Below are 26,378 nucleotides of genomic sequence, written 5' to 3'. Positions count from 1 at the left end.
TGGGTGGACAGCAGTCCCTCTTGAGGTGGAGCCTCCCCGGGACCTTCCGAGAGGAAATGGAATTGAAGCCCAGCTGAAGCCTGGGTGTCGTCAAACGCCCACCCTCATCCTCACCGATGTCTTCCAGAAGCACCCACACCGCCGAGACCAACCGTTTTTCTCACTCACTGACACCCATGTGAACGCGTCCACGCAGTCCCACCACCAACAACTCCGGAAGAAAGTACTACACTCTGGCTTAACTTGCTAACTTGACTTCATTTTCTGTGATTGCATTTTTTCCTGTAAGCCTAAGAGTAAAAAGTTTCCTTTAAGTTGTTTCTAGCAAAGCATCATTGTCTTGATTCCCTAGAGCAAGCTCTCACCAGGGCGTTCGGGAGAAGCCTAGAGACAGCTTGGGCTGTCACTGTGGGAGGAGGGGGTGCTCCCAGCATCGAGTGGGTGGGGCAGGGGTGCGCTCACACCTGCAAATGCACAGGATGCCCCCCACCGCCCGAGGCTGCCCTGGTTCCACATGCAGAGACCCTGGTCCAGAGCGGGGGTGACGGGGGGGGTGGGGGGAGCCGCTCAGGTGCTGGGCGCCCTTGCTGTGCTGGGGGCGAGGATGGCCGAGCAACCTGGCCGGGCTCATGCGGGTGGAGCACACACACACACAGGTGGGGAGGCCTGTCCAACATTTTGGAGCCTCCTCAATTTTCCGTGCATGACGGCGATCCTCAGCGCAGCCCACGAAGCAGAGATGCACGCATCCGTGCTGCTGTGGTTCACCTGCGCCCTGCCTGCTTCGGTGCCACACAGATGGGAGCATTGTCTTGTGTCTTCATTTTTGAGGGGAGGCAATGCTAAAGAGGGCAAGGGGGTGTGTTCTGAGATATGTTAAGAGAAATGTGGTTTTGACGCTGCTTAGGAAGAACAGGAAACCTTCCCGCAAGACGATGTGGTTGATACAGGTTGTCTCGGCTGTTTCCCAGGGCTGCTCCCGCCCTCAGCGTCCAGTGCCCGTCTGCTCGGGACGCAGTGGCGGTGGGTGTCAGGACCACGGCGTGCGGGTGACATCCGCCCTCTGTGTCACCGCTCCCCCTTCCGAGCCGAGGAGCAGAGAGGGGCCAAGGAGCACGGTCTGAGTTCAGACCCCAGCCCCCCGTCACAGCTGCGTGAGCCCGGGCCAGCCAGGGGACCTCGAGCACCTCCACCTGCCCAGGTGTGAGTGAGCTCGGAGCCAGCCCCTCCCGCCCTGGCTGTCGGGTGCGCGGGCGCAGAAGTGTTGGCGCCGAGGCTCTGCTTCCGGAAAGAGGCGTGAGGACTTGGCCGTGCCGTTTCACTCAGGAAACCTTTCTTTGCGTGATTTTTATGGGAATTTTCAGAACAGTCTCCCCAACTTCGAAGGGATCAGAAGTAAGAAATACCACAGTGCTCTGGGGACAGATAGGGCAGTGGTCTCCCCGTTAGTGTCTTGGATGTAAAAAAAAAGTCCACTGAGTGCCTTTTCAGAACCGAACTCTGGCAAATGTTTATCGAGAATGGCACCCATGCTCCATTTGGTGAAGAACGGAGATGTCTTTCTGTTGTTTTATTTTGTGTTTGTTAAATACCATTTTATTCTGTCCGTCCTTAGCTACCATGGAAACCAGCCAGGAGGCCGCAGACAGAACCCTAGTTAAATATTTTAAATATACATGCCTGCAGGCAAACAAAATGTGCCATTTTTCAAATGTACATTGAAAGGGAGCTAGGAGACAGAGGAATGAACTATCTCTATAGATTTTTGTGACTCTTTTTTTTCTTATGAATCTAATTATCCTCAGTGAAAACCAGCCCTAGGTTTGACGTTTCGGGGAGTGGGGCAGGGGCCGCTATTTCCTTTATTAAAGCGTGTTTAACCCAAAGCTGTAAGGAAGCAGTGAGGACAGGAAGGCAGGTGAATCCGAGACAGAGAGCAGAGTCGTGACAGTGCTGTTTGGGGAATAAGCCTTTTGCAGCCTTGTTCCAACGTAACCAGTGCTCGTTCGCAGTGCAGACAGGGACGTCGTTCCCCAAGGGTTCCATCCGAGTACAGATCCACGGAATCCACGATCTGGAACACCAGGCGCTATGTCGTGTTTCACGGCTGGGGTGGGCCACCTGCTTCTCCAGCGTGGGAGCCACCAGGATGGTCAGATGAGACTCTCAGAGTGGATGTCGGTCACTCTATGCGTAAGAGGCTGGACACTAGTTGGAAGAGAGGTGCCAGGCGACACACGGGCCTCCGCTCGGTGCCGTGCGAGTTGTGGGCCGGCGGGAGGTGTGGCCGGTACGAGGCGTGGCCGGCGGACCTGTGCTGGTGAAGGAGCGGCCACTTGCGGCCTCATCGGGGCTCATGTCGGGCGTCGGAGCTCCCAGAACCTTCCATCCCGAGAGCTTCCTATCCCCAGCTCTGCAGTGAGCGCTGCCCCTCTCTCGGGAAGCCAGGTGCAGTCGCGGCTCCTTGAGGCCCCGTCCCTCAGCCGCGCGCTCACCACGCTGAGAAGGGCTGGGCAGCTGCCCCGGGCACACGGCCCAGACTGGAGACCAGAGAACAGGGAAACCAGGGGCGCCAGAACCCGCAGCTCGCTGCTGCCGCCCTGCACCTCTCCCGTTACCTGCTCGTGCAAATTGCACCCGGGCTTCTGCCGCCAAAGAAGCTTGTCCCTCAGCGTTCAGGGGCGCAGGGCGCCTCCCCAGGGAGCTACGTCCTGGGCAGTGACAGCCGCGGTCGCACCCGCAGGCCTCCAGCGCCCTGATTAAGAGGCTTCCTCGCAGACGTCGGTGGTCACCCCGCCTGGCTACCACATCCCTCGGGGAGCGACCTGAAACTTTCCCCGTACATTTAGTTTTTCTCGAATCAGGAGGACTTGCGCTCATGCTGTCTTCTCCGAAGTGGGAGGAGTTTCAGGTGCTGAGGAGGGTCAGCCAGGACCCGACCACCGCGTGGGGCGGCCAGTGGGGGGAGTCGCGCTGCCACCTGGGGCTGCGTCTTCACAGCTCAGGGCTCCTGGGCGCTGCTTAGGAACGCGCACGGGATCTGAAGCAGTTCCTGCATCCCTGTCGCCTCTTGAGGGCAGCAGCTTCGGGGGAACCACCTTCCCAGCGGAACGGTGGGGCTCACGTGGCCCGGTGCACTTTGCAGGGGCGGCCGGCACCCACCTGCGGTGACCCGTGCTTGGGAACCCAGTCCCCCACCCTGGCCCATCTGTCCCAGAGGCCTAGCCCACCTGTGCCCTTTCTCCAGCGCCCCCGTGCGTCTCGGAGGCAATTCCACCCACGTCTACAGCACCAACAACGTTGGGTTCCCAGGGGCCTGGGAGCAGTCCCGCCATGCCGACCCCTGGGCCCCACCTGCAGAGCCTAATTTGTTGGGTCAGGAAGCTGTGCAGGGGGACCCGTCACCTGCCCTCCTATCACCAGGAAATGTGAACACCGTTTACTGCATGTTCACTGCGAATCGATTGACACCCACCTCAAACCAAGATGGCCGCGAAGGCGCTCAGGGAGTGTCTGCGTTGAAGGCAGACTGGATTATTTATGGTCCCCGTTCAGCCTCACTTCTGAGTGGTTGGTGAGTCAGCCCATTTGCTTAAAAGCCAGTGCTTCTGCTTGGCTCTTCATGCCTGCGTTCCTACCGAGCAATGGTGGGACAACAGAGAAACACGATGAAGCATCCTTTTTGCACGTGGGCTGTGTGATCAGCGTCTTCCCAGCACGTTTTCTCTCCTCTTTTTTCTTTTTTTAAGAAAAGAAAGAAGAAAAGAGGCAATAATTTAAAACCTGCCCCGGGTCAGTTCCGCATTATTCATCTTTCGCTCGTGAATAGCGACACGAGGGAAATGGCCCAGCTTCCTCCCGGTGCTGAGGCGTCCCCGAGACCTCACCCGGAAGCCGCACTCGGTGACGCTCACAGTCAGACACGCAGAGCAGCCCTGTTAGGAGGAGAGCAGGACGGCGGGCCCAGCCCTGCTTGGGGAGGTGGAACACAGGGCCTGGAGGGCGCAGAGCCGTCGGGGTGAAAGCACGTCGGGAGCGAGGGCGGGTCGCTGCTGGGGTCCAGGCTCGGGCTGGGCGTGGGGGGAGGGCGGAAAGCGGTGTGGGCCTTACCTGGGGGGGGGGGGGGCGTCAGGCAGCTCCCCTGTGACTTCGGGGCCTCGGCCGTCCAGTGAGACGTCCTGGTCCTTGTTCGCACACCTCCCCTTCCTCTTGAGCTCACCCCCACCCCCCCACCCCGTGTTCCAAGTGCGAGGGCTTCGCTTGTGCCTTGTCCCTGGGAAGAGGGCGCGTCCGCCCGAGACTGGCCCAGAGGACCTGCCAGGAGAGAACCCAAGCCCAGAGCCAAGGCGATCTGGGAGGGTCTGGACCGCCGTCCTGGGCTCCCCAGACCCGCCACGTGCCGCAGCCAGTGCGGGGTTGGTGTTCCCTGGAGGGGACCAGCCCAAGCGGCGGCGAAGCACGAGGTGTGGTTTTATCTTCGGAAAGTCTATGTCCGGCGGGGCTGCAGTTCCACAATCCACCTGCCTCGCTCAGGAGCGGGACCGCTCACCTCCCAGGCTGAGGAGAGACGGCTCTGGCCTCCTGCCCACAGCCCCGCTGTGCCCCAGAGCACGGGGCTGCAGCCCCCGGCGGCGCACACGGAGGAGGCCCAGGGGCAGCACAGGACACACCCGAGGTGCCAGGCCCGGCAGCAGGACCCCGGCCCGGGCAGCGCCTCCCCTCGTAAGCCGCCAGTTTAGAGCAGTGTCAGCAGAATGAAGCCAACACTGAGCACGACTGATTCAGGCCCAGTGGGGAGGCCGCCTGAAAGGAGAGGAGCTTTGTAAACAAAAGCTGATTCAGAAGCAGGCTGGGGAGGGTGCGGCTGAGGTGGGGGAGCCCATGCTCAGCAGGGAGGTTCCCAGTTCAATCCCCAGCACCTCCTCCCAAAATAAATAAACCTAATTACCTCTCCCCCACCAAAGTAAAAGTATTAAGTAATACACTAAAATACTTTTTTTAAAAAAAAAAAGAAGCAGGCAGATTTAGGTCTTCACGAAGGAGCATCCGCCTCTGTGTAGCCTGTGCCTGGCAGCCGTGTCCCCGGGCGGCTGGCGCGCCCCCACCCCCATCCGCCCCTTCTGGGAAAGGCTCCCTCTGCAGGCAGGGCTGACGTGCGTCCTGAGTTGTCCTGGCCCCTCAGGCGCCCCTGTAGGAACCCATCTGTCGTGTCTTCCTGGGGCTAGGGTTCCAAGGGGTCCCCAGGGCCAGCAGACCCCACCCTGACTCACCTAGCAGGACAGAGGCGTGGGGGGCTGTGAATGAATGTGCAGGGGCTGCGTCTGCCTCCACGCACCGCACACCACCCCTCGTTTGGGGGCTGCTGGTCCAGCACCAACTGCTCACTGGGGTTGGGCTCGGCCGATACGTGATATACACACAGAGGGAGACACACAAAACATACACATGTGTACACGCGTACATGCATGTGACACGCACACACATGCACCTACACAGGCATGAGTGTGCCCATGCACGTGTCCATGTACACGTGTGCCTCTACGGGCCTGTCTGTGAACACGCACGTGTGTAACTTTTAGGAACAGTAGCGTCAAGGTCACATTCACATTCTTCCCCAGCTCTGCACCATCATTCACCCAGAAATACAGGACGGGGCGCCGGGGGCAATCAGCAGCCGTGGTCTGTTAGGAAAGACTTTGGAGAGTAACCAGAGGCACAGCCTGTAATTAGTGTAACAGGCGCCCAGTCAGCCGGCGTGTTCGTGCGGGCCTGCCCCGCCGGGCACCGCATCACCGTGCGCCCCTCCCCAGGGACGCGGGTGCGGCTTCCAGGCTGCAGCCAGCGCAGGTCTGGCATTGATCTTCGCCAGATTTTGTTACTATGTTTGTCTCACAGCTTTAAAACAGTAGCAAATAAGTGCAATTTATTTAAACAACACCGGGGAGATGAGCGCCGTGAGAGCTGCCCAAGGCAAATGAGGATGAAGGGCGGCTCCCCACAAACTGCGTCTGAGATTCAGAGGCTCAGGGGAGCATCTCTGGGGCCCCAGAGTCAGCGGGCAGGCACGCTGAGCTCCCCACACCGCCAGCGCCCGCACCCGAGGCCGTGGTTCCCGCGCCCACCCCCCCAGCCCGCCCAGTCCCCTCTTGAGAGGCGGCCCTAAACACAGAGACGCTCAGACACACCCCCAGCCCTTCTCCTGCGGCAGGAGCTGGGGCAGGTGACCCTAACTGCCTGTGAGTGAGGAGCCCCCGGCAAGGTCAGGCGTTTACCTGGAGGGCCGCCTACACACTGCAGGCCCCCCGGAGGTAGGAGATCTGGATGGGACTCTGACACTTTGCATTGCCAGCCTGGAAGCTGATGCTGCCAGGACCTCAGAGATGCCTCTCCGGGTCTGAGGTTTTCCCCGACGCCCCGGGGCCTCCTCGTGGCATGTCCGTTTCTGCCCAGCCCCCCACCGCCCTGCCGTGAGGGCCTGTCAGGAGGATATGGCTTCACAGGCAAAGAGAACCCAGAAGTGAGGGGCCCTCAGCCAAGTGCTCCGACCTTGGGGCCCGACCCTGGCACTCCAGTCCTGCCTCTGCCTAGTGAGCTGTGTGGCCTGCAGAAGTGACTCGGCCTCTCCGAGTCCCCCAGTTGCCTCCCTGGTAAAGCGGGGATGGCTGTCTTGCTGCACCGGCCACAGGGAGGACTGAGGCGGGACCGCGGAACGCTCGGTGTGCACAAGGCGTGGGCTGCCCCGACGCGTGCAGGGCAGTCGTCTGGGTCCCAGATGCAGGGCTGCGTGGCCAGGACTGTCCTGAACCTGGCTCTGCGACACTTGTTGAGGAACCTGGAGAGGACCCAGCCTGGCACCAGGAGACACAGGGCAGGTCGCAAGACGGCATCTGTCAATTTGCGTCGGGCAGACGGTGGTGGAACATCCAGTTTCCGAAGACGTCCAGGCCGAGGGGTTCACACACCATGCATGGATCCCTCGGATGCAGGACGGGAAGTGCCCTAGGGAAGCCTGGGGCTTCCAACTGCTGCGGACTCTGAAATGCAGGCGCTCAACACGGCCGGCAGCAGGGCCCCTGGTGGGGAGCGTCCCGGCAGGTCTCGTTGGACTGGGCCTTGTCCCCTGGCTTTGCCACTGATGTAGCCTGAAGTCTGGACACTCAGGACGGATAGAAGACTTTCTTTTTAATCAATTAGACAGTTCTGTCTGCATGTGTTTAACTTATTTCCATGCAACTTTTTGCACAAGGGGGTGGGGAAGGTTCTCTGTCCCCAGAGGGCAATGCTGAGACCACCAAGTCTGGAACTAGGCTGGAGGGTGGGACCTGCTGGCTGTGTTGAGCGCCTGCGTTTCAGAGTCTGCAGCAGTTAGAAGCCCCAGGCTTCCCTAGGGCACTTCCCGTCCTGCATCTGAGGGATCCATGCACGGAGTGTGAATCCTGCGGCCTGGACGTCTGCGGATCTGCCCGAGGCAAACTGACAGACGCCGCCTTGCGACCTGCCCTCCGTCTCTTGGTGCCAGGCTGGGTCCTCTCCAGGAGGGCCAGCCTGCCATCAGATGCCGCCAGCCAGCTGTGTCCCCTCCGCCATGGCTGTCCTGGTCCTCGGTCTGCCTCTGCCACGTGAACCCTCGTACGCTACTGGCTCTGAGACCTGGGAGCGAAATGAACTTCAACCGTGAAAACAGTGCAGAGGTGGCCGGCGGGGGTGGGGAGGGGCCTTGAGAATAAACATGGAGGTGACGTATGCACAGACGCCACGTGGGCACACGAGTTCCGCTGGCTCTTTTAACTACAAAATTTCAAGTACATTGTAAGATTCAGAAATACAGAGAGGCAACAGGAATAAAGTCAAATAAAGTAGCTTGAGACTCACTGGGGACAGAGAAAGCCAGACTTCACATTCCCACCTGCCTCCTTCCCATCTTTCTCTCCTTTAAAAAGGGGCTCGTGCTGCATTAACGCTTTGGTGCCGTTTCTCCACTTGCTATTATTTTGTGAATTTCTCCACGTCTCGAGGAGTAGCTTTTAACGACATGTGATGTCCCAAGACATGAGCGTAGAGTAAAGCGTCTGACTTATTTACTCCTGTCCAGAGGTTTCCTGGCATTTTCACTGCTTCGCATTCGCGTACCATTATTACAGAAGCAACGCCAGTGAACATCCCTATCGAGGGGGTTTTACCCACAGAGAGTTTCATGGCAACAGATCTCCGCCTGTGGGGTAATTGGGTCAAAAGCGAGGACCATTTCTGAGGCTCTCGGTGGTCGAATGCAGAGGGCCGGTCCCAGCAGTGGTGACCCCGCCTGCGTCAGCGCGTCCGGCAGCCAGTCCCGCCGATGCCCTGCCCGGCGTGGGCTCTCACCAGCCCATTCCCGGAGCAGCCCCCTGCTCTCGCCGTGCCCATTTCTAAACAAAGTAGCTGGAGTTGAGAGAGATTAAGGGACTTGCCCCAAGTCACACGAATCTTTGAAGCCGTTAAATGTAAGCCACCTGGTCGGTTTAACACCAAACCCCACGCCCGCTACCAGCACCCTCTCCAGACTCACAACAGCCTCTTCAGCGCTGAGGATCAGTTTGGCTTAATCTTGTCAGCTTGATGGGTGAGGAAGACACATCGCTTTAACTCGCACTGTCTGGTTACTGGAAGACGTGAACGCTTTTCATGCGTTTGTTGATCCTTTGCATTTATTCTGCTGTTGATTATCTATCCTTGTCTTTTTCCTGTTATAAAGATTCCATTTTTTCTTATTGATTTGTAAGAACTCTTTCTATAGGGAGGCTCTTAACCCTTTGTCAGATTTGTTGTACATTCACCAATTGCTTTTAGGGTGTGTTTTCATCGACAAGGGTTTAAATTAAAACATGAGCCCTTTTCCTTTGTGACTTTTCCCCTGATCCACCCTCCTGGCTAAATAGTCAGCTATGTTTTTTTCTTTGTTTACAGTTTCTCTACCCCTATTTAATCCTGTAATCCATTTCTTTGTAGAGATGAGGGCCCTGCTGAATTTTTTTCCGTACCACGTAGCCATTTTTACCAACATCATCTAATCTTTCCCTGGATCCAGATTCTCTCAACAGATGCCTTTCCTGTGCGAAACTTAACCTGGCTTCTTTGGCTCTTCTCTCTCCCCCTCCCCCGAATCACGCAGCAGACAGGGAAGAAGAGCGCGGCTCTGGACCCCTCCCCGCCTCCGAGCGACACGCTGATGCCGTGGCCCCAGCTCCCGAGCGCCAGCGGGCTGAGGCGGCAGAAACGAGACTGGGTCATCCCCCCTATCAACGTGCCGGAGAACTCCCGCGGGCCCTTCCCTCAGCAGCTGGTCCGGGTAAGTGGAGACGCTGCGGCCGGCTGAGGGGCCTGCCGGCAACCTCGCAAGGCGGGTCCGGTGGGCTTGCTCCCGGAGCAGAGGGCGGGCTCTGCGCTGGGCGTCTAGGGTCAAGATTCCGCCTCTTCAGTCACGAGTATTACACAGAGCCGAGGAAAACCAGGAGGGCGGGCGGGCCTGCTGCCGTCGGGTCCTCTTCTCCGGTTACCCTCAAGTGACCGCTCTGGTGCGTGGAACGAGGTGGGTGGGGACTTGGGCCGTGGCCTTTGACCTCGGACCCCTTTCTTTGGTCTGCTTGTCACACGTCTGTCCAATGATGACTAAGACACTGAATGGAGAACAATGGTGAAGATCCTGGTGAAAAGTCAGAGGTCCTGAGACGGAGGCTGAGACACCAGGGGGCAGCCCTGTCCCTTCCGCTGCTTCCCTGGTGTCACCTGCTCCCGACAGCCCCCGCGAGGTTGCTTTTCCCAAGGGAGGGAAGGACTCACTGAAGTTGTGTTTCAATAACCAAGGCCATCAACTAGCATTTTCTTCTTCCCTGTGAAGGAAAATTGCAACCCAATCTGAGCGATGATTTGATGAAATGATGGTGAAAATGCCATTAAACAGTCCATCCGTTGTGGACGCCTCGCCCCGCCATGTGGACAGGAGGGTCCCTGAGGGTCATCAAGGCATCGTCTTCAGTCTTTGGCCTGATTAGTCTCTGGTTTCCTGTTCTTTCCGATGCAGAAAGCGGGGGTGGGGGGAGTGCTTGAAATGCAGAGATGGGGCGGAGGGGGCAGCCAAGCTCGCAGGGTCCCCGGTGTGATGGCCGCCCACCACACACACCCAGTGTCGTGGTGTGAGTATCGCCCTGCCTTCACTGCGCGTGACACTGGGACTTCCATAAAAAACGTATAGTTGATCTTTGTCCCTGTTTCAGGCAGGAGCCCTGAAACCTGCGGAATTTCCCAAGTAAGACTGGAAAAGACGTCCGCGGGCGTTCACCACAAGCACCTTTCTAGGGCAGCCGGGTCTCTGTGTGTGAGGTGACAGGCCCGGTCACCAGGGGGACCGACCATGTGACTGGAGGGTGGGGCCTTCAGTTCCCCTCTCCTGGCTCCTGGCGGGGAGGGGCTGGGGAGTGAATCAATCACTAACGGCCCATGATTTGATCAATCTCACCTACATAACAAAGTCTCCAGAAAACCCCAAAAGGATGCGGTTCGGAGGGCTTCCAGCTTGTGAACACTCAGAGATCCAGGGAGAGGAGCCCTTGGAGGGCAGGGGGCATGGGAGCCCCAAGCCCCCTCTCCGCACCTCGCTCCATGCCCCTCTTCCATCTGACCGTCCCTGAGTCTGTCCTTTGTAGGAAACCAGTAGCCTGGGGGGTGAGACACTTTTGTGAGTCCTGTGAGGTGCCCTGCAAATCAGAGGAACCAGAGGAGGGGTGGAGGGGTGGTTGAAACGTTGGATTTGCAGCCAGTCAGTCAGACAACCTGGACTGGGCAACTGGGGTCCGGGATGGGGGCCGTCTGGTGGGACTGAGCCCTAAGCTGGAGGACGGACACCCTTTGCAGGCAGACCACGTCGAAACTAAGGTAAACCTCAGGACAGCCCGCTGGTGTCGCAGGGTTGGTGTGGTGGCACCCCTGGTGTCAGAAGCGCGGAGGGTGGGAGTCGCGGGAGTAATGGAGACATGGAGTGTGTTTCCAGCTCTCCCCAGAGAGACAGCCGCCCTCCAGCTTCAGTCACCCAAGGTGGGGGTTCATTTCCAGAGCCGTCACCTCCCCCGAACGGCCCGCCCGGGTTGGAGGTTGGGGTGAGGCCGGCCTGGAGCTCTCAAGGGCCGATACCCCAAACGGGGTCCGTTCGGGAGGAGGGCTCCTGCAAGTGTCCAGCCGTCTTGGATGCGCCGGAGCCAGAAGCTGCCTCTCATGTGCTCAGGGTGGAAAGCAAACTGCAAAGGGGTGAGTGAGTTTGCAATGAGTCCAGGGGTGCATCTGTGAACACGCACACAAACACACACACTACACATATACACATACACACGTGTATGCATACACACATACATATACACGTGTACACACAGAGATACACAGGTTCACACACAAACATATATATGCATATATGTGTGTAACATACACACTTACACCCATATATACGTGCACATGCATACATATGTGTACATGGATACGTACACACAAACGACGTTTGGCAGGCGTCTCGCCACGGCTGGAGTGTTCTGCTGCCCTGGCTCTCAGAGTTTCTCGGGTTAATGACATTAGACAGATAGGAGCCACATTAGTACGAACACGTGAAATTTCCCTCCTCTGCGCCCATCTGTACACCGGCCTCTGACAGGTACCACGAGGGGAGGAGGCCACCATGGGCAGAGCCCTGGTCCTGCAAGGGTTCCCAGGATCTGCTGGACGACGGCACACGAGACACTTCCGCACCTTCTGCCCGGCCCACCCCCGGTGGGCTGAGGGCTGAGAAGTCGGGCTGGTGACGGGGCAGGGAAGAGCCGGCCCTCCCCGATCCACAGAGGCTGGCCTCCCGCTGGGCGCTGGGGGCGTGTTGACGGGCGACGCGTCTTCTCAGGAGGCCACAGCCATGTTTGCACCCCTGAGGGAGGGCGTCCTGGTTGTCCAACTTGAACAGCTCTGAAGCAGGGAGTGCGCCCCTCCCCTGAGCACAGACCCTGCCGGATCTGGCAGGGAAGCGCAGGTGGCCGGAGCTCCTGAGTCCCGCGGATGCAGGTTCCTGAGGATTCTCCTTGCCAGTGACATTTCTAAGCTGGCGCCGCGGGGAAGGGAGGTGCGGGCGTGGATTCAGGCGCCGGATGAGCTGCGGTGCACACTCCACGTGCCGGGGGCCCACGGCCACCACTGAGATGCGCTGAGGGGCAGCGTCCTGTGTCTGCCGGTCTGCAGTATCGCTGTGCTTTGGGAGAACTTGTCATCTGTTTCTCAGACGCCCTGACGTGGCCACCAGCCCCTGGGGGAGGCCACCCCCCAAGCCGGATGTCTGCACGGACACCAGCTGCGGGAAGGCTGTGACGCTCTGACCGCTGTAACGGGCATCCCCCAAGTTTCAGAAGCCTAACCTGCTAGAGGTTCACTTCTTGTTCCTGGGCGTGAGGGGTGGCCCCTGTGCTACAGCCACTCAGGTCCCCAGAGCGAGGGCCGCAGGATCGGCCGGGCCGAGACGCAGCATGCACCCATCCGGTCTGAACTCCACTGACCAAAACCCCGTCACGTGGCCTCACCTAACTGCAAGGGACCCCAGGGGTACGCAGCCCAGCTCTGCGCCCAGGGGAGGGGTACATGTGGAGACCGGCTGTCCCTCAGGGAACGGTGGGTGTCCTTTCCTTTCTGAGGGCCCCACTGCGCCAGGAGGGGCGGCCCTTGGTGAGCACGCAGACCGAACCTGGCACCCCTGCTGCGAGCCTAGTATCTCTTCGCCCGCTGCCGTGCTTCGCCTTCTCCGTAACCTGCCGCCGTGCGTGGTTTGTTCACCCAAGGACAGGCCTCCTGAAGGCAGAGGCCCTGCCTGTATCTCTAGTGCTGCAAACAGTAGGTGCTACGTGTGCTGAATGAATGAATGAAGGAGTGCATGAGCGAGTGAGCGGTTGGAGCAACACCAATGGTGAACTTGTGCTGGGTGCCCGTTGGCTCCCACGCCGTGGTGGCCGTGGTGCGTGGCACTGGGGGGAAGAGGGTCTAGGCACTGCGAGTCCTGGCTCTCAGAGGTCCCACATGGACAGAGCACCCCCCAGAACCTCACCTGCGCTTCCCGGACACAGGCATCCAAGCTGAGCTGGAGGTGTCCAGCAAGTGGAAAACGCATCTCCGTTACGGGCCCTGTAAAAGCTTTGTGTGTTCCAGATGGATTCCAAGTCATTATGTAAGAACTCAGCCCAGGAACTCAGGCACACAAATGCACACACGCATGCGCGCACACCCTCCCCCTCCACGTGCACACACACACCCACGTTCTCATGTGCTCACTTTCCGCCTCCCCCTCCCTCTCGCTCCCTCCTCTTCCGCCCTTTCCCCCAAGTTTGGGATGCTTTTCTGCCCTGTTTCTGTCTACAGGAAGTTGACGAGTTTCCTGTCAGTGTTTTCGGGGGGGGGGGTGCTGCTCCCGAAAGAAGCCCAAATCATAGCGAGCCTGAATGCGGATTGATGGGAGCGGGGAGCCGGGGCGGAGCGTGTGGAGGTGCAGCTGGGATCAGCTGCAATTCTGTGCTCATTAAGGCATTTCATTCTGATAAAATATGTTAAATGAAAAAGTGGGAGGGAGAGGAAGAGGCAGAATGTTCTTCCCAAAAAACCTCCATTAATTGCAGGCTTTCTCCTTGGAAAGAAGATCGCGTCTCCCCATGAGCGTTCGCTCTGCCCCACGGGGAGAGTCGCTGACCGAGGAGCGTGAGCTCGGGCGCAGAGGGGGTCCTGGGCGGGAGGGCGGGTGGTGGGCTGGGCTGCCGGGGGCCAGGATGTCCTTGGGGGAGTGTGGAGCCACACTGTGTGGTGCGCCCACCGGAGTTAGACCGCCATCTAAATCAGCTGGTGAGTGAGGAGGGGCAGCAGCTTCACGGAGATACTCAGAAGCTCCAGGCTGTCCTTCTTCTCAGAAAAGAGGAGAAAGCAATTCACCGTCTTTAAACGAATCCCCTAGGAAGTTGGATGGAGGCTCTTCATTATGGGGGAGTCATGGAGATGGCAGGAGGGACACCCAGCAAAGGGTAACAGGGGGCCTTCCTGCTCCTAAATCCCAGCTTTGGGCTCTGGATGGGACAGTTTAGGACCATCTATAGATGCCAAGCACCATGCAGGCACTGGAGATTCCGAGGGGAGAGGACATAGAGTCCTTCCGTGACCTCAGGAACCATCAGACAGTAAGGTCTCTGCTTGCCATTCGGAGTTCAGTCCCTCACTGTCTCGGTAAGGATTCCTCCACCTGTAGATTAGAGGAGGGTTTTGAAAAGACACTTGCTTTTCTAGCATGTATGCTAGGTTTGACTTCGGGCAAGATTCAGAATGAGGCTAAAATCAAACTTTTAAAAAGAAGATGCATTTCTTAGCTGAGTCTAAAAAAATGCAGAATTTCTTAGCTTGAGAGGTTGTCCAGGGCAACGGCAGGACCTGGCTGAAGGTGATGGGGAGGAAGGTAGTGATCTTTGGAGACAAGTCCTTTGGAAGTCGACATTTTAACAGACAAGAAGTCATCCAAATTCGTCCTCGGGGCCCTGCCACAGAGCAGGCCTGGAAAGGGAGCTCTGAAGATAGGACTCTGGGAGGGAGTCTGTGCATAATCGCTGGACGTGAGAGAGAGTCACGTGGAGAAGGCGGGCGGAGGCTCAGCGGCGGCGGGCGGCGTGGGCAGGGCTGTAGAAACCAGCCCCTCCCGTCAGACAGCCCACGTGGGCTTGAACCAGTGGAAGCCAAAGGGTTTCTTCGCATTTCCTTGTCAAATTTGGTTCCCATTTGTGCACGCACACTACATAGCCTCACACCCAACGACAAATGTTTGTGACGTTTTTGCGCGAATGGAGGATGATCTGGGTTTGGGGGACAAGAGGTCAGGAGCTGGTTTTTCAATGACATGTGCTCTGGGCTGGGGTCCGCAGTATGAGGTGTGTGACAGGGTGAGTGACCCCCTATCTGGTCCAGGGCAGACTCTCCATAAACGTTCGTGGGTTGTCTGAACACATTGGGTGGAGCTGGCTGAATTTTAACTCAATGTTATTCTACAAAATGTTTCCTGGTAACCCAGTAGTGTAGTCATCACTGAGCCCACCTAGGAACATGTTCTCTGGTGCTCTGAAGGCATCCATCCATGCATGAATGACTGACATGGTCACCGCACGCTTTCTCATGGAAGCAAAATGACCTCTCGAAGCATGATGTCTGTGTCATTCCTCTTCCACTGTTTCCCCATTGTTCCCAGGAGAAACCCTAACTCCTTATCAGGTCACATGGGACCCCGTGATCTGACTTGCCCCTCACTCAGCACACCAAATTCCAGCCGTACTGGGCTACCTACAGCTCCCAGTCTGGATCACACCCTTGGTTTCCTGGAGTCCTGTGTTTTCCCCCTGTACCTGAGCCCTCCCCCGAGCCTGGCTACTTCCTGCTTCCTCTAGGAATGACCCGCTTCTCAAGACCAGCAGAGGCTCTCCCCCATTGCTTGCCATGGTGGCAGAGTTTTTGACACTTTTGTCACCGATTATCAGTCTGTCTCCCCCACTAAATGCAAAGGTCCTTGAAGAAGAGTCCAGCTGTCAAACACAACAATGGGGGCAGAGTAGATGTCAGTACATGAGTACGTGCAACCATCACGCCCACCTCCACAGGTCAGCCTTGCAGGATCTTTACAAAGACTGTTAGGCTAGATAAATAATACTTGAAAATAATGAAATTGGAAGTTCAGTTTCTGGTAATGGTGTAGTAGTTTATGTCAACTAACACTCCTAAAATAACACCTATAAACTCTGGGGGAACCTTTTTGTTAAAAATTATTTGAAGTTATTTGAGAGTGGTCAATCGTAAGCAGAAACTGGTGGGGACTCCACCCTTGAAAAGATCTGTGAGATCTGTGTTTATCTGACTTCCCCTCTGAGAGCTCTCCTCAGTCTGTCCTTGCATCAAAGTTGGGTAGCTCTTGGGCAGAAGACCAGCCTTACTGGCCAGAGGAGTTGGAAGATGGGGGCTAGAACTGACAAAGCAGCTGGAATGTAAGAGGATAAACCCTACAAAGTACGTAGCCAAAGCTGGGGCCTCCAGATACACTTGCAAGCTCTGCCCAGCTCCCTGGCTGCCCCTTAAATTCTGTGTGCACTGGGAAGACTCCAGTGAACCCAGAGAAGCACAGCAGCTGGAAGACTGAAAGAACCGAGGAGAGACTTCAGCTTCTAGCTACTGCGTGGTGGACAGATTTAGACTACAGTCCAGCCAAGGTAACACCCTTCAGAGAAGGATAACAGGACCCGATTCTCTACAGTGTAGCATCTACAATGATTACAATGATGAGCATACAAACAAAACTTACTAGACACACACAAAAGGAAACGTGACCCAAAATTAGGCAAAAATTGCTCATAGACTAACTCTGAAGTTATCCAGATATTGGAATTAGCATCAAGGCCTTTAAAATATCTCTTATAAATATGCTCAAGGATTTAAAGGAAAATATGGTCAGAGTGAATGACTGTATTGGTAATCACAGTAGGAAAATGGAAACTGAAAATATAACCAAATGGAAGTGGTGAAACTGAAGAGTGTGATGTCTCTAATGAAAACCTCACTGGGTGGACTCACAGGTAGATTGTAGAAGGCAGAAGGAGAGGTCAGTGCATTTGAAGGTAAATCAATAAAAAAATTATTCAGTGTGAAGAACGGTGGAGGAGGGGATTGAAACACAGAGTTTCACTGGGACAAGGCCAAGCGGCCTAATGTGTGTAACTGGAGTCCAGAGGGAGAGGAGAGAGATAATAAAATATGAAAAATAGTTGAAATTTCCCCAAATTTGGTGGACAAACAAACTTAAAGATCCAAGAAATTCAGTGAATCCCAAGTAGTATAAATACAGACAAAGCCGTACCTTGATTATTGTCAAACTGCTGGAATTCTAAAATTAGAGATAAACCCATGAAAGCAGAGCGAAAAGGCAGCGCAGAGGACCACACTGAGAACGAGGGCTGGTTTCTCTTTAGAAGTGACGGAGACCTCTGGGCAATGGAATGGCATTTTCAAATTGCCGAATGAAAAGAAATGATCAGTCAAGAATTCTACACCCAGGAAAACAATGCCCCTCAAAATTGAAGGTGAAATGAAGACATTTCTGATGAACAAACTTAAGCTCCTCGTTGCCAGCAGGCCCACAAGTAGTGGTAACGGATCTTCTTTAGGCTGAAAAGAAACACCACACCGCCAGTTGGAAATTCAGATCGACAGGAAGGGATGGAGCGGGCAGAAAAAGATAATGTGTGGGTTAACAGAAAAGATTGTATTTTTTCTCTTAACTTATGTAAAAGACAGCTAACTATTTGAAGCAAAAGCATAGCACTGCATTGTGGGGTTTATAACTTACGTGGCTGCAGCAAACACGGCAACGAAAGGACCCACTGGGGACGGAGACTAATGCGGGCCGACCCCTGGGCTTGCCTGTTGGGTGGGACTACCTGGCGCCCGCTGCAGGGTGACTGGGCCTTGCCCCTCTCCGGCTGTGCACCTCCTCCTGGTGCGTGGAGCCCCTCCCGCAGGTGCAAGGGGGCACTCCCCCCGGCGTGCAGAGCCCTGCTCCAGGAACAGGGGCGGGTGCTGCCTTCGTAAGGGTCGGCTAAGGGGCCAGCTGGGAGAAGGTGTCGGGCAGACCCGGCGGCTTTCTAAGAGGCGGAGGCCGAAGGTGCTCCAGTTCCTAACCCTCTAGCGGCTCTTTAAGGCCCAGTTCTCCAAAGCCAGAAACAGCTGTGGGTGAGCGGACGTGAAGAAGCGAGTCTTCCCAGGCTGCAGCCCCCGGGAAGACGCCGAGAGCCGGGTGCTCCGGGCGTTCGCTTGTGTTGGGTTCTCTCCCCACAGAAGGGTCTGAGGAGAGGGTGGAAGTGCCACCTCTCCTTCACCGCCCCGCCCACTGTCCCGGGGGACCCTGGAGTGGAAGGAGCCAGGAACGACGGAGGAAGAGTCCGGGGGGCATCGGCGCGGCCGCACAGGGAGACGTGGCCCCCGGGAAGGCGCGAGGCGTCTGGGTGGCGCGTCACAGGCGCCGCGCGGGGGGGGCCGCTCGCGGGGAGGCGCGGGGGGTGCTGGGGGCGCCCCCGGGCGGGGTCGGGCGGGCGCCCTCCGCCCGGCGCTGCGGGACAGCGCGGCCCCCCGCCCGGCGCGTGCCTTCGGGACCTTCGGCCTCCGAGCCTCCTGTGATCGCGCGTCCCGTCGCGCCCCGGGGGAACGCACGCTGTCCTCGCAGAAGTGGGCGAGCGGGAGGAGGGCGGCGCTGGAGGCTTCGGCCGCCTTGGGCCCTGCGATTCAGTCAGTCGTGCGCCAGAAACGCGCGGCTCCCTTTGTGTTTACGGCTCCCTCATCTGCGCAGAAAATGTTCCCTTTCTTGAATTGCTTTAATGGCTATATTTATGCAGCTGAAAGTTCCTTAAGAAATGGAAGTAAAATCAAATGGCTGCAAACGCTCAGATAATTTATTGGAGAGTATTCAATTAGAATATATTAATATTTTAGATTTCCATCATGAATTTAATATTCAGAGATTTAATTTAGCTGTTGAATCGCTGTAGCACCCTGTGTGGGTGGGGGTTTAGGACGAGAGCGCTGAGCACCTGCCAGGAGAGGTCAGCCCCCAGCCGGGCACCTCCCCACCGCTTCCCACCATCGAGGTTTGCCCATGGCCCCCGGGCCTCGTGTCCGCAGACCAGACATGGTCCGCAGGTGTGGGCACAAGCCACCTGGGCACTTGGGACTCGCTGTCAAGACCGGGGGGAGGTCGGTCTGATCAGGGCTTGGAATATTCCAGAACTTGGGGAGCAGTGCCCAGTAATTGGGGGAGGAGGTGGCTGTGAGGGAGAAGCCTGCATCCCCCTCATCAACCAACAGGACTAGTTCATTGTTCTTTTCTTTTTATTGAAGTGCAGTCAGTTACAACGTGTCTGTTTCTGGTGTGCAGCGCCGATGTCTCAGTTATACACGTGTACATACTCACCACCAGGACAATTTGCACGTTACCAGGGAAGCCGACTTCCTGTCCCCTCAGGTTCCTGCACAGATGGGTGGGGTCCCGGGGCCACTGTGGAACAGGCTGGCCTGCGGATGAGCTCCTGGAGGGTGCAGGGTCTTTGGGGGGTCGGGGCAGGGCTGCCAGGGGCTCCTTCCTGGAAGGGGTGCCCTTGGGTCCGCAGTGTGGCCTCCTCCTCTCTTGTATGAAATGATGACAGTAGGTCATGGTGAAGGTCCTCTGTTCGTCACCACACGTTCACCAAGCCTTTGCACACCTCTGAGCGCCCCTCTGTGCAATTCTAGGCACAAAGGACACACAAAGATACAATGAGACAGAGTCCAGCACAAGTTCATGTCCCGTCAGAACAGGGGACATCAGACAGGCCAAGGACGCGTCTCCTCGAGGTCTCAGAAAGCAGCCCGGCACATGCCACACGCACGGCGTGGCCTCGGCACCTGGGACGGGAGGCTTGTTGGCAAGAGAGGACTGGCGCTGGCACCCAGGATCGGGGCACTGAACCTTTGTTTTTAACAGGGACATTCTTTACTTCTGGTCAGTGCGCCTTTTTCTGTAATAATTAAAGCAGACGAACAGTGTGTGTTTGATGGGCCACAAACAGGCTGCTTTATTTAGCATCAAATTCAAGTCAACCCCTGGACAAGCCAGAACTTCCGCAGACCTCAGTGGACGAGCGTTTCTTTTATCAGCAGGAAAGAGGCAAAAATACTGCAGCAGAAAGGAGAACTTGGTCTTTCGGCGGAAGCTTCTTTTCCACAGCCCAGGTTTTAAATCAAGCAAGTTCTGGCTTACATGGAGCTCTGACTGTATTTAGAAATAATAATATAATAATAATAATTACACCTGGGGGGCTGATAAAGATGCCTGTGCCAGGCCTCACAGAGCCCTGGGTTCTGATTGAGACATTCCAGGTGGATGAGCCTGCAGGTGGGGGCGGGGACCAGGATGCAGACCTCCTGTAGGCCAGCTGTGGGCCCCGCAGGCCCCTCACACTTGGGATGCTGTTTGCTAAAGAAGACCAGACTGAAAAGCACAGCCCTGGGGATGGGGACCTGAGGACCTGAGGACCCGGTGCCACGGCGGCCACTCTGGGTCCCAGGCTCCTCACCCCCCGGGGAAGGAGACGGCGGTGGCTGGGAGGTTGGACGGGGTTGAGGAAGGGGAGCGCAGAGAACCCACAGGGTATCTCATCCCGTGCTGGCCACAGGAGCGGCCCGGCAGCTCTTCCCCAGCCACCCCGCGAGGCACACACGCCCTCAGTCACTGTGCCCGCCGCAGGCGGCACATTCAGTCAGTGTCCCCGCGGGATCTGAGCTCAAGCAGCACCACTCCCACCGCTGGCCCTGATCGTCCAGTCACTGCCTGGGGTCCATGTGTCCTTGCAAAGCCCGAAGCCAATGAAAACTAGCCCTGCTGATCCGTCTCATTCAGAACCAGAGGCTGAAGGGTGGTGTCTACTTCACAGAAATCAAGGGTCTCCTGAGCTTTCGCTGAGCTCCAGCCCCTATTAATGCAAATTTTTAAAGCTTTTAATCTGTGTGAAGTCCCTCCCAGCCACTTGTCAGAGCTGCGGCTACTGAGGATTAATTTTATGGCAGTGACATTTCTGATCAACTGTTACTTATAATTAGCCCTATAGATGTTTCTAAATAATCAGATAATATTTGAATCACTTAAATAAATTAAGTAACTGCCTTTCCTTCTATCCGGGAATCACAGCTGTAAATTGGGAACTTTCCAGAGGCAGGTCCATGGATCTGGCTGGTTGAACAGTGGTCAACACTCAGCTGTTCGGCTCCAGGGAAAAAATGGTTAAATATGTTTCCAAATGTAAGAGGATTATTCTCCATATTCCCATGCACATCAGGAGAATTCAAGCAAGCGCTCAACGTTCCTAAGTCCAAATGCTCTAAAGGCTTGTGGGGACTCGTGGGGACCCAGGCTTCCTTCACGGCTGGCGCCTGAGTCGGCAGCCCAGCCCCAAGTCTCCCGTCTGCTGTGCGTGGCCTCTCGTGGTTTCGGGGGTCAGAGGCCAGCACGGGAGACACGTGAGGCCTGTCCGCCTACGAGGGCGAGGCCGCTCAGGCTGAGGTTTCTGCAAACCTGGTTGTCAAGCTCAGCGAGAAGCTGCTCCCAACACTGTCTCCTGGGTCCCTGAAGTGCCCTGTCCCTCCAGAGACGTCGTGGGGAGTGGGCGGCCCTGTCCCGGGGGCAGTAGATGTCCCCGTGCTGCCCTGCACCGACCTGTCTGCCAGCCGTCAGGGCTGAGGAGCTCGGAGCCCTGTGCCTCCCTAACCTTCCCCGCTTGCCCGAAACAGCCTGACGGCCCTTCCCACGTGTTCCAGAGCTGGGCTCCCTTTGAAGCCCCTGGCAAGGCTGATTCCTCCCCGGGAGAGCCAGCGGCCTGCAGCCGGCAAGGCCCCCCTCCAAGTGCTTCGAAGCCCCCAGACCTACCCCCTGGGAGTAGGAAAGACGCCACAACCTAAGACACGGATGCTTCTTTCAGGAAAGCGACATGGCTCCAGGCCCGGGAGGGTGGACGGAACCCCGACAGGTCAGAGAGGCCTTCCTGGGGGGCCCCAGCTGCTGGCCGCGGGGGCGAGGTTCGTTCACAGGGCTGCGGGGGAGGAAGCAGGGACATTGATCCATCAGGAAGGGGAGGGGTCCTGGAGTGACCCTTGTGCGAGCACCCTGGTCTCAGAGGGACCGAGGGCTGTGGCGCTGATTAGCGATTTCCCAGGTAAACACAGCTTGACCTGGACGTCAGGTTCTGCTCCCGTGTGGCCCAGTCCAGGGCATCTTGTCTGCAGATGGACCGCGTGTGTCAGCGGGGCCCAGGAGTGCAGGGCCTGGGGAAGGGGGCTCTCTGGGCCAGCCTCGGCACCTGACCCAGTGCGGGCACTTCCGAGTCGAGCCTCTGGACAGGAAGTGTGGTCTGCCTGTGCCGCGGTGTCCCCTGTGGCACCTGGACCCCTCCGTGGGTCAGGGTCGACTCAGTGCTGGTTCGGCACCTCTGGATGGGAGAGGTGCTGGGCCCCTCGCTGTCCCGCCTCCTATCAGGGCTCTGGCAGAATCCTGGCCTTTTCCAGCTTCTGGGGGCAACTGTGCTCCACGGCCCGTGGCCCTGCCTCCGTCTCTGAGGCCCCAGCACCGCGTCTGCCCATCTCCCTGAGTCCTCTCTGGTCAAACCACCTCTTCCACTGTCGGGTCAGGACCTCATGCTTGATTAGGGCCCGCCAGTCTCATCCAGGACCATCTCCCACCTCAAGAGCCTGCACGTAATCATATCCACAAACTCTCTGTTGCCAAGTAAGGTGTCACTCGCGGGTTCTAGGGACTAGGACCCAGACATCTTTGAATAGGACACCTGGTCCTATTCAGCTGATCAAAGGCCCGAGGCGAGGCAGGATGCTGGAGGCTCCCGTAAGTGGAGTGAGAACGAGGTTCTTTCCAGCCTCTGCCCCTTTCCCGAGACGCCCTTCCACCTGCTCTCCTAGAAACAAGGATGCTCACAACGGCTCACCTATGTGACACCACCCCTGCTCTGTTCGGCCCCAGAGCCCTGGAGGAGGAGCATACTCTGACCCACCTCTGATCTCAGCAGGGGCAACAGGCTCAGAGAGGACAAGGTTCTTACTTGTGGTCACACAGCTCGAAGCACAGAGCTAGGCCTTGAACCCATAACGTCTATGTGAAGAGCTCCCCCTCCAGGCCTGGCAAGGCACGCGGGGAGCCCAGAGCCCCCGGGTGTGGGTGGCCCCGTCACACCCGTTTCCACCGCCTCCGAGTTAGCGAAGGAGAAGTGCGTCTCTTCCGCAGAATGTTGCTTGGAAGGAAGACTAACTTGGGGGAAGGAAAACAAGCTTCTCTGTTGGAGGGAATGAAAAACGGGAATCTAAGCTTGTGTTTTTCACTTGCAGCTTCAAGCTAATCAGCCGTACAAGCTCCAGGATGGCTGCAAACAAGACAGTGACTGAGGAAAAGCGAAGGCGTCCTGGAGGAGACGCCTCGCACCCCGGGGCAGCGCAGGGGCTGAGCGCCTGCAGAGCAGAGATGCTGCTGCGGGTGTGGGGGGGCAGGTGGGACTGGAGGGTCCTGCTCTCCACCCGCCCCAAGCATCACTCGTGGGGCAGCTGCGAGGGGCGCCGTGTGGGCTGCAGTGCTGGGCTCCCGCCCCCTCTTCCTGCTGTCCTTTGCACGATGCTCACAGACTGAGTCTGCTTCAGGTGTTTCTCCCTCGTCCGCCACCTGGTATAGGTCTGAAGTCCTCGCACGCGGGCAGGTGGGGAGGAAGGGTCCATGTTTGCATCGTCACTGCTGGAGTCCGACTTGTCCTGGATGGCAAGGAGCCTCCCCTGTCTCCACGTCCCCCTGCTTCGCCCACGCCCCCACATCACATAACCACTGCTAACTAGCCGCCTGTCAATGAGCCGCCCCGGGTCCTCAGTGAGTGTCTGGAAGCACCTGCCTCGCCTGGGTGTCCGTGCAGGGCTGGGGGTCCCCTCTGGGTGGCCCGACTAGCTCTGACCTCCTAATGCTTTTGGACCAGCCAGGAGCTCGGGGTGCTTGGCATACAGGCGGCGATCCGTCCAAGCCAGCAGTTACCGGTGCCACAGAGAGAGACACGCAGCCAGAGGGTCTGTCCAAACCAATCTCCCCGGGCTGGTTATTTCAAAGTCTGAAAATCCCTAATTCCGGGAGGCAGGCAATATTTAAATTTAAGTTTGTTTCCCGAATGAGATCTTTGCTTTCGACTGTTCAACTGTATTTGGAAATATGAAAGGGTAACTTGATTACATGTTAAGGCAGCTTTGGCTGGAGAATTGTGGCCAAAATCTCTGCTCCTCAGAGCTTATCCCGCTGCTGATGGAAGCCATCCAAGCCAGGAACTCGGTGCTGCTGCCCCGGGGAAGCGCAGACCAGGTTCAACCCGGGCGTTCTCCAGGCGGGGCAGCCTGGGACGACGCGGAACCACAGTGTGTCGTCCGTGGTCCTAGGAGGGGACGTGCCAGCTCCTTGCTTGGCCCCCGAGGAAGGGCCATCTGTAGAAACCTCAGCCTTGTATTTCCCAGCCTCCCGTCAAATCACTGGATTATTAAACTGTCCAGACAAAAATCTGTGATAAGGAGCTTCCATTTCCACAGGCTCCGCATCCGAGGACGGGCAAAGCAGGAAGCCCACAGCGCTCGGAGGCGCACGGCCATGCAGCGGAGCACCGGCCCCTCTGTCTGCCCCGTGGCCCCAGGAGACTCAGCAGGAGCTGTAGAGTTAATCGAACTATGACTGCGTTAAACTTTCTGGTTTTTTTCATGAGTCTCGTGTCAGGGAAGTTGCCAAATCTGAGAATTATCTTGCCAAAGAACAGGCAGTGCTCTCCAGCGAGGTGTGTTTTCTGTAAGGGGTGATGGCAGCGGGTACGTCATTCAGGCAGTGAAACCCCGGCTGGCAAACTGTCCAGCCTGCCTTTTGGGTGGTCTGAGAGCAGCGCGAAGGGCCGTGCTGAGGATGAATCAGAATTTGGTTCAGCATCGAGCATCGGCCGGAGGCTGGCTCTGCAAAGACGCCCCCAGGCGCTGTCCGTCCTACCCTGGCTGCAGAGAGGAGACGGGACCAGGACAGGCAGCAGTGAGCCAGGGCCAGAGGCTCCCTGCAGGGTTGCTGCTGCAGCCCAGCCCTGCTCACCCGGCCTCCGACGCCGGCCTCCATTGCCGGCCTCCATTCACACCTGCTGTCCGGCTCCAGTGAAGGCATCGCTGCCCTGGAGGTGGGAGGCGCCCCCCTCCTCTTCCTCAGAGTGCCGGGTGCCCTTTCCTTCCTGAAGCCCCCAGACCCTGCTCCTCCTGCCGTGCATGCCCTAGCGTCCCCCTATGTCTTCCTTGGACCCACCCACCCCTCCCCTGGAGGCGAGTTCAGCTGCTTGTGTGTCAGGCTCGAGCTGGGGGCCCAGAGAGGGACCCGGCGGCTGACTCAGAAGCTCGGGTGTGTCTGGAGCTGGGGTGCCGAGGTGGACACCGCTGCCCCCTAAGTAAGAACCAGGAGGGCAGAGGTCTGGAGTAGAAGGGCCAGGACTCTGCCCACAAGTGGCAGAAGCCAGCTCTCAGAGGCGGGACTTACGGCGCCTGGAAATGAAACGTGCTGCCCCACGTGGCCTTCAGGCACGGCGGAGTCCAGGAGCACGGGCTACGCTCACATGTATCGTCAGGGGGCTTTCTTCCCATCCCGTGGGTCTGCTGCCCTTGACGTGAGCCGGTCTCGGCAGAACCCCCAGCCCCGGGCCTGAGCAGCACAGAGCTTACAGCTCCAGCCCCAGTTCTGTGGAAGGAGAGCATCTCTCCTGCCAGTGGTTGCAGCAGATTCCCAGGAGGGACTCGTGTCTGTGACTGGCTCATATGCACGTGCCAGGCGAGGAGGCAGGAAGACACAGAAGAGCCCAGCGGCTGCGGACAAACCACCCGAGGGCACATGTGCTGGGGGAGGGGCTGGAGGGCCCCACAGGCCAGGCCACGTTAAGGAGCTGCAGCTGGATCCTAGAAGCAGCAGGGAGGGCACGCCTGCGTGGGTTAGCTTACCCGGGAAACCTCAGTGACCGGCCCCGAGGCCTCTGATCACCCTGGTCTCAGGACGGCCTGAGCCCTGGGGACTGTTAGAAGCTGCCCGGGGGACTCTGGTGTGCGGCCAGGATTGAGAAGCACCAGCCTAGAGGACAGGGCTTCCCCAACGGCCACAGACTGAGCCGTGTCCCCGTCATAGAAGTGGATGTCAGGGCGCTCTCCTCGCCCGCCAGCCTCCCGTCACCCTGACACAGCGGCAGGGTTCCCATCACTGGGCTGAGTCTTAAAGAGTGGGTGCAGTGAAGGCCGTGGCGGGGACGTACCAGGACCCACCCCATGCGGCAGGAAAGGACACTCCCACGGGAAACCTCCAGCGGGAACTCTGAACCCTACGTGGTTTGTTATTCACGTTGGAAAATGAAGTCTGGAAATCCTTGACAGTGCTTTTTTGGGAAGCAGTGATTCAGTAAATGAAGGGAAAGCCTTCTGGGGGCGGAGCCCCACGCACCATGCCGCCTTCTCTGCCTCGGGCCTGGGGAGGGGCCGGAGGCTCTGTGTCCTGAGCGCCTACCCGAGACCAGGGTGACTGCGTTTGTTCTTCCAGAGACCCCGCAGGGGTGGGCCTCTCACTCCCTTTCCAGAGGTCTCATGCCCGCAGCAGAGCCGTGCTCCACTTCTGTCCATGGTTTAGAGAGAGAGAGAGGACGAGCTGCACCCCAAAGTCGGGCACCAGCACCCACGCCGCGTGGGCCTGCACCCCAGAGAGTCAGGAG

General features: G+C 57.7%; 1 protein-coding gene across 4 annotated transcripts in view; it reads left to right on the top strand.

Moving 5' to 3' along the window:
• CDH4 (cadherin 4) overlaps nucleotides 1-26,378 on the top strand; it is a 467,814-nt gene that overhangs the window by 339,884 nt on the left and 101,552 nt on the right. For 3 of the 4 annotated variants that reach the window (XR_010384997.1, XM_031433526.2, XM_031433530.2), the window contains one exon: nucleotides 9,149-9,325. Coding sequence is in view for 3 of the 4 variants with exons in the window: in XM_031433526.2 (XP_031289386.2) it covers nucleotides 9,149-9,325 (177 nt within the window). In the remaining variant the exon portion in view is untranslated. The remainder of the gene's footprint in view (nucleotides 1-9,148; nucleotides 9,326-26,378) is intronic. The other variant, XM_031433527.2, reaches the window with a different exon arrangement.

The sequence above is a fragment of the Camelus dromedarius genome, chromosome 18, assembly GCF_036321535.1.
Source record: "Camelus dromedarius isolate mCamDro1 chromosome 18, mCamDro1.pat, whole genome shotgun sequence".
Classification (NCBI taxonomy): Eukaryota; Metazoa; Chordata; class Mammalia; order Artiodactyla; family Camelidae; genus Camelus; species Camelus dromedarius.
The sequence above is the reverse complement of the archived record's forward strand: the minus strand, read 5'-3'. Positions and strand labels throughout refer to the sequence as shown.